The sequence below is a fragment of the Crotalus tigris genome, unplaced genomic scaffold (genome assembly GCF_016545835.1).
Source record: "Crotalus tigris isolate CLP2741 ecotype Arizona unplaced genomic scaffold, ASM1654583v1 scf7180000024358.1859470, whole genome shotgun sequence".
Taxonomy (NCBI): Eukaryota; Metazoa; Chordata; class Lepidosauria; order Squamata; family Viperidae; genus Crotalus; species Crotalus tigris.
This window is the reverse complement of record NW_024100527.1, coordinates 1,207,190-1,220,216: the sequence shown is the minus strand read 5'-3', so window position 1 is coordinate 1,220,216 and position 13,027 is coordinate 1,207,190. Positions and strand designations below refer to the sequence as shown.

General features: G+C 35.6%; 1 protein-coding gene across 2 annotated transcripts in view; it reads left to right on the top strand.

The window, feature by feature from the left end:
- SLC44A5 (solute carrier family 44 member 5) overlaps positions 1 to 13,027 on the top strand; it is a 162,025-nt gene that overhangs the window by 109,409 nt on the left and 39,589 nt on the right. For both annotated transcript variants that reach the window (XM_039327194.1, XM_039327195.1), the window contains exons 3-6: positions 2,351 to 2,424; positions 7,393 to 7,477; positions 11,096 to 11,180; positions 11,776 to 11,895. In XM_039327194.1, the coding sequence (XP_039183128.1) occupies positions 2,351 to 2,424; positions 7,393 to 7,477; positions 11,096 to 11,180; positions 11,776 to 11,895 (364 nt within the window). The remainder of the gene's footprint in view (positions 1 to 2,350; positions 2,425 to 7,392; positions 7,478 to 11,095; positions 11,181 to 11,775; positions 11,896 to 13,027) is intronic.

The following is a 13,027-nucleotide window of genomic DNA, read 5'->3' as shown; positions in this document are numbered from 1 at the left end:
CATATGGCTTATTAGATTAGGATTCATAATGCAAACATCTTTCAGAAGAACTAGAAGGTCAAGGAATTATTCAACTATCAAAATATAGAATATACAATTACCAACATGGTATGATCTAACATTTTGCTGATTTAGAATTTATTACAATTCAGTTCAATGCTCCATGGGGAATTTAATATTCATTTACTATGCAAGGTTTACAGAATTCAGGCTTTCCATATTAATCTTACTGCATGAGTTTAATATTTAATACTACAAGTAACTAAAAAATTATGTTCTTGAACACAGTCTCTTCCATCTGCAGATGATTGTCATGGTACTGATTGAATAAAATTGGATAAAATTGCATTATATTCAACATAAATGATTTAAATGATAAAGTGTAGACTTTTCCTTGAATCTGAATAGAAATTAAGCATATTTTGGAAGCAAAATCTGACTGTCTTGAGCAACTTCTTAAATTTCATCATTCAGAAGAAAACAAAAATGAGGCACAAACCTTTAAACTTATTTGATTTTTTTCAATTTATTGCCAGACTGTTCTTATTCAATATAACTGCACAGTAGATTTGTTAAGAAAAAAGTGCCTTGGAAGCGTATAACAGAAGAGTTACCACAAGAAAAGGGCATTCTTGTATAGTGTATAAGTAGTTTTTGGATAGCGTGTAGTTTATGGCGTTGTATAGTGTATAGTGTTGTATAGTATAATAGATCGGAATGTTGAATAGTGGGAAACTATTTCTGCAAATAGGAGAAATGTTCTTAAGGCATAGCTAGGTGGCTGCTGGGCCTCCAAATTGAAAGTAAAACCACATTTCACTTCTCAAATAATAACGGTTGATGGGAGATTAATCAAAATGAAAAGAAGCCTGATTGTAACCATTAGAAAAACTTTACCTATTGGGGTGCAGCTCTTTTAATAGTTGCCTTATAATTAGTAAATGAACCCCCTGACACATTTTCACATGAAGTGCATCCCAGTGCATGATTTCTTGTCTGAAGAAAATTAGAATCATCAGTAAGATGACTCATATTTATGACGGTTGCAGTGTCCCGGGATCATCTGATTACCTTTGGCATCCTTCTGACAAGCAAAGTCAATGGGGAAGCCAGAGTCACTTAACAACCATGTTACTAACTTAACTGCAGTGATTCACTTAACAACTGTGGCAAGAAATGTCATAAAATGGGACAAAACTTAATAAATGTCTCACTTAGCAATATAAATTTTGGGTTCAATCGTGGTCATAAGTCAAGGACTACCTGTACTTTGTTCAATAAAACTGTGAGGTTTCTAAGTTTAGTTAATATTATGGTACCGTTCACCCGTTGCTGTTTCTATTCTGTCACCTTTATATTCTTGTCAGTTTTCTTGGCTTATTTGTTTGTTTCACCAGTAACTCTGATCATACAATATTTCCCTTCCTCCCAATGTGGATTTACCTTAAATATGCTTTTAGCATGATTAGTGAACTATGTAAACATGCTATTCTGCCACAGTCTTATTGACCGAGCATATTTCCCCTGAAGGTAATAGTAAATAATCTATTATATCATATGTCATTACCTCATCCAATCTTTCTTACTCAGTTGTTCATATCCTGACATGAGAAAGAATTGATTGAAAATAATATTTTTGAAGGTGCTCTGAAAGGCTATGAAAATGCTTCCTGTGAAGTTCGATCTTTGGTAATACTTTCATGACAAAAACTGTTTTTATAGTCGTGATTAAAATAATGCATATGGAAGCAACTCTTTTGTAGAGCCAAGCATATTGAAGTTTGACAATTCATACTAAATATTTCATTGATATCTTTGGGGTTGCCACAAAGAAGAGGGAGTCAAGCTATTTTCCAAAGCGCCTGAAGGCAGGACAAGAAGCAACGGGTGGAAACTAATCAAGGAGAGAAGCAACCTAGAACTAAGGAGAAACTTCCTGACAATTAGAACAATTAACCAGTGGAACAACCTGCCTCCAGAAGCGGTGAATGCTCCAACACTGGAAGTTTTTAAGAAGAGACTGGACAGCCATTTGTCTGAAATGGTATAGGGTTTCCTGCCTGAGCAGGGGGTTGGACTAGATGACCTCCAAGGTCCCTTCCAACTTTACTACTACTACTACTACTACTACTACTACTACTACTACTACTACTACTACTACTACTACTATTATTTCTGGAATGAAAACCATTGGCTGAAAGCAAACAGGTGGCTTTGAAATGAAACTTGGAAGAAGAGTAACAAAAAGTGAATGGGTGCTGAGCTGATACACTTGTGTCTTTATTGTGTCAAAAGAGATACTTGCTTTGGGCCACAAATGTATTGTAATTTTGATATATTCTTTCTTCAGGCATTGCACAGATGTATTGTGCTGTGGGATTTTCGTTGTTGTCATCCTGGGTTACATTGCATTAGGAATTGTGGGTAAGTAATATTCATAGATATAGTTTATTAGAAAGTAGTTCTTCACATGCTATTTGAATAAAAGTTGTTTTCCATTAAATAGACATACCAGTTAAAGAGACCTATTTTCATTTAAAATATTTATCGGAAACAAACTATGGAATGCCATTTGAAATTACAACAGCTCTGAAAAAAGTGACATGACCATTTTTCACATCTATGACCGTTGCAGCATCCCCATGGTCATGTGATCAAAATTCAGATGCTTAACAGCTGACTCATATTTATGACTGTTACAGTGTCCCAGGGATATGTGATCACCTTTTGTGACCTGTACATTATATAGGCATTACCATTAAGAAAATGGAACAGGTGCTCCTTTTCTGCTAAAATAAATTATATCATCACAGTATTCTTCAATAACATTGTAGATCTATATTCTGGCTGGACATTTAATACAATTATATTGATGCTATTTATTAATATCAATACTGCTGTTTGCTCCTCATGCATCTTCCCTGAACAACTTCAGTTTGAATTCCAGAAGCTCCAAATAACCAAAAATAAGCCCGTAAGAGCTTTTAAGAGTATTGGGCAATTAAGAACTGGAATATCTAGCATGCATGGAAGACAATTTTGGCATCTCTGGGTTACATTTGCCTAGATCTATATTACAATTAATTAATGTTATTTTTCATCTACTTTTAAGGAAAAGCCCATGTTCAGCTAACTGTTGTAATAATCAGAATGCAATACAGGTAGTCCTCGAGCTACAAAAGTTCATTTAGTGACCAGTACAACGGCACTGAAAAAAGTGACTTATGATCATTTTTCACACTTACAACCGTTGCAGCATCCCCCTGGTCATGTGATCAAAATTAAGACACTTGGCAATTGACTCATATTTATAAAACGGTTGCAGTGTCCCAAGGTCACGTGGTCACCTTTTGCCACCTTCCGACAAGCAAAGTCATTGGGGAAGCCAGAGTCACTTAACAACCGTGCTACTAACTTAACAACTGCAGTAATTTACTTAACAACTGTGGCAAGAAAGGTCATCAAATAAAATGGGGCAAAACTTACTTAACAACTCTCTTGCTCAGCAACAGAAATTTTGGACTTAATTGTGGTCATAAGTCAAGGACTACCTGTACTGATTTACATTATTACATTAAGCAGACTTGGCTATCTCTTCTTCTCTTTTGTGGCTCCTTTCAAATAATAAAGATTTGTACAGGATAGGAAATTAATTCATTGGGACATGAGAAATATAATTGCCTTGTACACCTATAGTACTTTCAGTATCCATAGATCCTTTATTATAAAGGGTAGTTAAAAAGCTATCCTGAATATTTATTTAATTTAATGATTTAGATTTGTCTAATGATTTATTTTGTTGGGTCTGCTTTTGACGTTTTCTTTTGTAAAACATATATATTTTTTTATCCTTAGGAGCCTCTTTTGTCCCTTTTTCAAATTTGTCCTTTATTTTTTTTTTCCAAGAAAGTATGGTCACTGTACTTCTAGTGAGCAAAGTTCATTTTTTAATAAATCCTTGTGTTTGAGATTTCATTATTTCTTTTCATTTGTTGATCAACCTGCTAGAAAAAAACTTCTACTTACTCTTGTTATAGAATGTCAAGTAGCATCTTTTAAAGCCGTATTAGTTCCTCAAATTTCAGGCTACGTTTTAGGGCTAATAAGCAGCTAACAACTGGAAACAGGCCTCTGTTTTGACAAAGTAGTAAAAGATCTCATTAAACCTCAAGTCCTGAAGTACAGTATTATTGCTTATAAAAAATATTTCACTCAGAGTCACAGCAGATGGAAGAAACTTAGATTTCAAAGGCACGCTAGGTCTCACCACACTGTGGCTTCACATGCCTTGGTGCAGAAAATGTAAACAGTAGGGTGATTCAGTTGAAAGCAGCAGCAAATCCTAGCAGAGATTAAATTGCCAATTGTATCTTCCCTGAAGCAAAAGCAATTTTATGTGCAGAGAAGACTTTCATTCTGTTAGAATCATGCCTCACTACTTTTGTATTTCACTGTAGATCACCTCTTTATGAAATAGTTTCTTTAATTTTTTTTTTCAAAAAAAAAACCTTTTGTTACTGGTATGCCATCATGAAAAATGAAATGATCAAAAAATGATGGGGCAAGGAGGGGGAGAAGTAGCAGAAAAACAGTTGGAAGCTTGCAATTGTGCTGTATCCTTAGATGTTTCTACAGCTTTGCACTTTCTGCTACCACATAAAGTCTCTCTTAATCCTCTGCCTGGGATCTCATGGCAGTTTTCTATGAGAGGTTTCTCCAAATAATAAGAGTTTGGAAAATATGTTGAAAATGGATGGAGATAATGACTGAATGCTTGGCTTGTTTTGCTTTTCTTCACAGCTTGGGTCACTGTAGAAAAAGTGTACATGTAAATCACATTGGGCTTGCCTTTAACTAAAAGGACAGAATATCAAATAAAATTTCTGAACACTAACAGATGCTGAAAGCAGCTCAAAATGAGATCCAGTTTTGTATGTTTGTGTGTTATCTTTCACACGCAGAGACACCTAGAGATTTTTTTTTCCTCCCTGTGTCTCATTCTACATCTGAAATGTTTTCCTCTTACAAACTGGTAGCATTCACATCTGTCCCTCTTTCTTAAATTACAATTTCCTTTTCTTATTTCCCATTTGTCCATTGCTTTATTTTTAACCGAGAGATGAGATCACCTTTGGACGGGCTCCAGACACTTGTCCTGTTCAAAATGCATGAGAGTCCATGAAGCTCATATAAAGGGAAAAATAGATTATAATCAGCTCACAATCACAGTTATGCCCGAGGCTACTCATGACTCAATAGAATCTATATATTTCTGGCTTTTTACAGAAGAACAGGGGAAAAAGATTTTTCTCTTGACTACAATTAGATATGGGTGGACCCTGCATTTACATTTGACTAAAACTGAAAAAAATTCTCAAGCAGCTTTGTTGTTTAGTTGTTATTCAATCAATAGAAAAGTCTATATTTCAGAATCGAAACATCTAAAATTCATGGACCTTTCTCAGATATGAATCTTTATGCTGATAGGAAAAAATACTGGCTGAGAATTTTTAGTTTTGTAATTTTCAACATAGAATTTGGTCCTTACTGGTTTTTCATACTTGACACAGACACGTGAAGATAAAGATAATCAAATCTTTTACAATCTCAAAGTTACTGGTTTATGATAATAACCTTCCAATGTTCTGTTTCAGTGCTCTCTGCCTTTTGAATACAGACACTCCTTGACTTATAACCATTTGTTTTGTGACCATTCAAAGTTACAATGGCACTGAAAAAAGTGACTTACAACTAGTCCTCACACTACCAACCATCAAAGCATACCCATGGTCATGTGATCAACATTTGATTGTGTAGCAACTGGCATGTATTCATAACCCTTGCAGGATCCCCTTTCCAACTGCTTCCAATAAGCAAAGTCAATGAGGGAAGCCACGTTCACTTAATGACTTACAACTGGGATGATTCACTTAACAAAAGATTATAAAAGGTTAATCAGAAGCAACTCATCATACAACCGTCTCACTTTAGCAACAGAAGTTCTGATCCCAATTGTATTCATAAATTGTGGACTACCTGTAACTATCAGCTTCAGAAATATTTCTTTCCAGAGTTATTAAAATGCAGTTTATGATATACAATTCCTATATGGTTAACTAATAAATAATAAATGCCCAATCAGTTAAGTTAAACTTTCAATAGCCAATGTGATGGGAGCAGGTTACAACCAATTTAATCTTTGTATTGATTGTGTTTTCCTGTACATGCAATAAGAACAATTTATTATTGAAATTATTAGGTTTCAAAGCAATACTTTTTGTGGAGAAAATCAGTAATTGAATGGATGTTGCTTTTCTGTCCAGAACTGAGGAAGGAAATATTGTCCTTTATTTAATTGTTGTGGGAAAAGAAAATTATAATAGCAGGATTAAGTGGTGCATTCTTTTCTTTTCTACTTGATTTTGCTCAATATATTATCTGACCTACATTAGTGTTTCACAAGTGTCATTTTTCACCGGTGTCAAACTTTATCATATGATATAAAATAAGGCAAACCCTCAGTATCTGAAAGAAAAATAAACTCACTACCACAGTATTATTATGTTCTGCACATATGAAATGTGTATAGAAATGAAGATAGAATGAAATATGCTCTGACATTCATATTTAAATAAAAGTAAGGAAATAAAACTCTGCCTTAATCCAGATGAACAAAACAAATCTGGGCCTTTAGGAGTTATGCATTACATTGTCCCTTCTACCTTTGGCTTGCAAAGATTTGTGTTTGAGCTGTTGTTGATAGTTGTGAACAAGGCATTTTCATGCCTTATGATTCTAATTATCCTGATGACCTTGGAGAAGATTTTGATTTTGGCTTGATTTTATTCCAGTATTTCTACATTTAACCCCATTAAATGAAGAGGAGTGTGAGACTGTAGCAATTAGAGTAGATCAGAGTCAAAGTGATTTGCATAAACTGGAACTTGACAGTGTATTTTAATTGGTTCATACAATTCTGTGTACAGAAGGCAGTTCAGAAGCATGCATGAAGTCAGTTGAGTGTATTTAGTTTGGTTCAATACTATTGTACAGCTTTACACCAACAAAGCTTTTGTATTGCATCCCTCTCCTCATTTTAATAACTGTCATTTTCTAAGTGCATTACCTCATTTTCTGGCTGTAAGCCAGATACATTCTGATAGAAAAGGGGGGGAATGGGAGGGAGAGATGTATTTTGCTTTGTATCTATCCCCTCCATATTTTTTCATTTTTTAAAAAAGCAACTGTTTAAGAAGCAATCAATATTTTCAGTAGCCATTGGGAGAGGTTAAAACAGTTCATGACCATAGGAATTGCATTTTAATGAGCAGCAAAATTTAATTCCAACCAAAATGACTTGATGCTTTCTTGTTTTTCTTCTCCGTTTTACAGCCTGGGTACATGGTGACCCAAGAAAAGTAGCCTATCCAACTGATAGCTATGGGCAGTTTTGTGGTCAAAAAGATACACCTAATGAGTAAGTACTGAATTCTTTTGCATCGGTGTTCCTACCACATGCATCAGAACTATTAGCTCATTTTCTAATTTTTTTTGCAGAGGACATATCAAAAGCTTGCAGGTATCTTCTCCCTTCATTCATCAGGGTTTTTTAAATTGGGATTCCAATTAAGATTTATTTAAAAAAAAACAAAGTTCAAACCAAGTCACTGCTCAGCTCAGACATTTGTCTGTCACTTAGTTATGTAACTGTTACATCATGAATCCAAGTGACTGTAAACCTAAGATGCATTGGGTGTGATTAGGCAACATAAACTGAATGCTTAAATAAGATGTCAACTGGGAAATTGTTATGTCATTCTGAGAGAAAAGTAATTTCTAAGCACAGCTGACTGCTTCCTATTTCTGTAAGTTTGTCATGTTTTATTCAAGCAGTATCATATGCCAGAAGCTGAACTTGGCAAGAATGCTCTCTTGCTTGCTTAAATTGATACATATGGCAAGCATTTAACTTGTCAGGGGCTGCAACTCTGCCTTCCAAAGGCTTAAAGGAGGCCATGTTTATGTCACTTGAGAGGACAGGACTAAAGATGTCTAGCCCATTCCCTACCAAATGGCAACTGGAGACCTGTAGAAAGGAAATTATAACCACCCCAACCCTAAAATTATCCCAAACTAATGTACCGTAAATGCCGGCGTATAAGATGACTTCCACGAGTGCTGAAATCGGCGCCAAAGACGGGGGTCGTCTTATACGCCGAGTCGTCTTATACGCCGGAAATACTGGTAGTTTCCGGCGTATAAGACGACGTTCTAGGAATGTGGCCCAGCTATAAAGACGGGGGTCGTCTTATTCGCAGGGTCGCCTAATACGCCGGCATATACGGTAATATATGTTGAAATGATATAGTAAGCAGACCTCAGGAGGAACTTTTGAAGAGCCAAACAGGAGCAGTTGAGTTCTTGAAAATCCTGGCTTAATATAATGTGTGAAAAAGGACATGGTGCCAGTTTATTTTATTTGTATTCCACTTTTTTTTTACAAGTAACTCAAAATGGTGAACATATTCAGCACACCTTCTTCCTCCTAGTTTCTCCACAACAACTCTGTGAGGTGGGTAAGGCTGAGAAAGAGTGATTGGCCCAAAGTCATCCAGCTGGCTTTCTTGGCTAAAACTGGATTTGTATCAGTTTGGCTCAGGACATTTGGTTATTCGAGAATATACTTGTTTCTTAGTATTTATGAGGGCTATAAACAAGTGGCATTTTAATATATTTTTTTCTTAAAGTATAATAAGGGTGCAGAATGATACATCAGCCTTCCAAAGCTTGACAGTCTCCATATATATATATATATATATATATATATATATATATATATATATATATATATATATTAGTAAATATTAGATTGTACTATAAATCTTTTGGACCTATTTTCAGCACTCATCAAGCCTTATCTGCATATTTCATTCTTTCTTGAATTACAACTTTAAAATTCATTATATATGAAGATAATATTTTGGTAAGCTAGTTAGGAGGCAAAAATAAAAATTTCATGTAGAAAAGCTTTTATGAAATTTGACCAGTTGCTGATATGGATGAAAGATTTATGGTTTGTAAAACCCAGAAGCTTCCTCTAATTCATATCTTGAGAGTAGTTAAAATTGAAGATACATGCTAATCTTTACATGACTGTTATTTGAAGTGCTTTGGCATAGGAAAATGTAAATAATAGTTCCAATGGTTCAACAAATTCTATACCAGATAAATATTTTAGAATATTTGATGTTTTGAAACAATTCCAACATTCATAGTTCTTCAGGAAGGGATGATATTGAACTAAAATAACAGAATTAATTCCGTCTTGGGTTAAGTACATTGTGAGGGAACTTGGTTATGTCAATTCATTTCCCTGTTAATCTCCATATAAACCAAGATTCCATTTGCATAGAGAAGACAATAGTGTGATAGTCTGAAAAAGAGCCACGGCTTTATTCCTTTAATGTGCTTTTTCTGTATTATCTGCAAATAGCAACACTTCAACTCCAGTTAGATTGCCACTCAGCTGTATGAATTTCATTGCAGTGTGCATTTGGAATTTATCAATCTGAACTTCAATTTTAAAGAGTCCTAGTTGTATATTCATTGTGTATATCAAGAGGCGATAGTCAGAACACTTTAAAGGACACTTCAGTTCTTCATAGCAGTCAATGGTCCTATTAGAAAGCGTAATGATGCAGTGTGGCCATATAGGTGAATATGAGTATGATTTTTTTTCTTTCTTAACTATTTCAAAGGGGGTTGAAAATTTCCCTTTTCAATGCATGAAATATTTTTGGCAAACCATGCTAAAGTGACAGCCAAAGGGGGTCTTGACAGCTTTCAAAAAAGAGGCAAAGCAGCCTGGAAGGATATTTTTTTCCCTTATTTTATTTGTCGAATTCAAATCCCATCTTTTTCTGTAAGAGTTTAAATGGCTTACATTGGGATCTTCTTTGTGGATCTCTGTAACAGCAAACCTGTAAATTACCGCTTTGTTAGCCTGACATAAGAAGAGGGTGTCAACCTATTTTCCAAAGCACCAGAAGGCAGAACCAGAAGTAATGGATGGAAACTAATCAAAGAGAGAATGGGCCTAGAACTAAGGAAAAATTTCCTGACAATTGAAACAATTAATCAGTGGAACGACTTGCCTCTAGAAGTTGTGGGATCTCCAACCCTAGAGGTTTTTAAGAAGAGATTGGACAACCATTTGTCTGAAATGGTATAGGATTTCTTCCTGGGGCAGTGGGTTGGAATAGAAGACCTCCAAGGTCCCTTCCAATTCTGTTATTCTGTTATTTCGACAGAAAATGACTGGCCCAGTTACCAAGTGGATTTCTATGGCTGAAGTTGGACTTAAACCTGAGTCTCCCTGATTCTAGTTTTAATCTGTCATTTTAACCATTTTTGTACATCGGCATATTAGTTCTAAATATTTTTAGACCATTCATAGAGGTTTGATGAAACAGTATTCTTTATTATTTAATTTGTTGGTAATTTGTATCCACTCTTTCTGGAATTCAGTGTACTTCTAATGAGAACTTGCTTTTAAAAAATAAATGGATTAACTTTTTCCCCAAGTTGGCTTAAGGCAACTGTATGTTTTATATCTATATAATTCATTCTGGTCTTTCATTCATAAGAATGATCTATACTTTTGAAAAGGTATTTTTGGGATTTTATAAGGTCTATAGGGTTTCTACATACAAACAAGTTGTTCCTTGATTTTTTAGTGCCATCTTGTGATTACTATAAAAAATGCCAGTTTCATAATACCATGTAGTATGTGTTTAAACTTTGTAAATGTACAAGATAAATTTACTGCACAGTGGTGAATTGGATATTTGATAAAACATTAATGTGAAAAATATGATTAAATTAGCATAAAATGGTGCTATCTATCCTATTGCACAGGGAAAGAACAATTTTCGCAAAATTAATCTTCATGTATGCTATAATAGGAATCCCTACAGGCAGTGGTTTGGGAGTGAATTTTTAATATGTGTATAATATATTTATGTATTTGATTAATTATTAATTATTGCTATACTTATACATAGAGTGAAAATGATCATTTTTTTCTATCTTGTAGGAACAAAACAATTTTATTTTATTTTAACATTCTGAAATGTGCCAGTCCTATAGTGCTAATAAACCTACAGTGCCCTACAACACAGGTATGTAGTACACAGTCAAGAATATACAGATTATATCTTGATACAGCTGTTTTGAAAATAAAAAGTGTTGTGTATTAGATATACATACTGTAAAGTAAATGCTATTGTTATATGTAAATTCTGTATTCTCAGTAGAGATATATCGATAAGATGGAAAGGAAATTGTCTATTTAGAATATCATTTAAGAAAGAAAAACATATATTGAGTGCAGGACTGAATACCTGTATTTATTCATTACTTCCTCCCCACCCACCCCCCAAATACACATATATCAAGTAATGGATAATGACAACTAATTTTTAAAATTATTTATGAGATATTTAGAATAACAAGAAGAGAAAGTGTGCAGTCACTGAAAGAAGAATCTTTCCGCTTCTTCTCATTTCCCTCTTTAGGTATTACAAAATAAAGAAGAAAAAGAAGAAATTATTATATGTGTATACTGTATAAATGCTTTGCTAAGCAAACAGTCTGTTAAAAAAAAAAGAAGCACTTTTAGAGATTGGCAAATCTTTGCATAGGTCCTTTGGTAATATAGCTGTCTCATCCTCCATCCTCATGCTTCAATCAGTTTTTTTGGTTTTGTCTTAAAAGCTTTGTGTTTCAAAGTGCCCAGATAGATTTGCAACCTACATAGAAATGCAATCTTCCTACAGAAGTTATTGGGAGTACTACAAACAGTTTTGCAAGCCTGGATTTACTAAGCCACGCAAGGTGAGTTTAGATGCATATTTTAATCAGTCTAGAATAAAAACATCAATGGCAAACTTATATCTGCAGGCAGTGGTGGGATTCAGCCAGTTCGCAGAACCGGTAGCTAATTTTTTGTTGTCCAGGCCCAAGACGGACTTCTGGAAGCAGCTTCCACACAGAGAACCTGTGATGACCCAGGGCCCCGAATGGAGGCAAAGCAATTAGCTGGTCAGAATAATTGTCTTTGTAAGCACTGCCAACGTTCACCCAACAGCCCCCACATATGCTGGCACAAGTTCAATAAAACAGTCAATGGAGTTAAACAGTTCTTTAAAGTAAAACAGATAACAAAGTATGATCTTTTCAACGCCCAGCTTGCCTGTAACCTGCAAACTGCAAAACTGAAGACAGCAAGGAAAACTCAGCAGGAAACAAACTTGATCCAAAATACAAAGAGTCCAGGTACAAGAGCTCACATCACAAGATTTCACGTTTGTTCCTGGCAAATGCATCTCCTTAAATACCTTTGTTCCCCACAGCATCTCCTTAAATACCTATTCCCCAGGTGTGCCTTGTGAAGTGGGGCGTGATGCTCTCCTCCCGAGCAAGTGAGCCTGCCTCCGTTGTTCCCTCCTCCTCTCTGCTTTCCTTGCTCTGGGATCTGGTGGGGAGGGACCTTGCTCCTCGCCTGAGCTCTGCCTTCCCTGTTCCACACTTGAAGGGCCCTGGCCTGCTTCAGCCTGTTCCTTCCCAAGTCCTCCGAAGCCACAGACACTCCCTCCTGGGCCTCAACAGGGAACTCCATGTCGTCCTCAGAGTCAGGCTTGGACGGAGGCGTGACAGAACCGGTTGTTCACATATTTGAATCCCACCACTGTATGTATGACTATCTCCATGATTACTTACAGCAGTGGTGACGAACCTATGGCACAGGTGCCAGCGGCGGCACTCAGAGCCCTCTCTGTGGGCATGTGCGCTGTCGCCCCAGTCCTAGGCCTTCAGCTGGATTTTATAAAACCTTTTCACTTTAGGCCTCTGCCGCCTTGTGCAAAAAAAAAAGGTTCAATCAATCAGTCAATTTCAACTTCTCACGGGGGAAAAAAAAGATCTTGCATAGTTGGAATTGATTAATTGAACTTTTTAGTCCCATCCA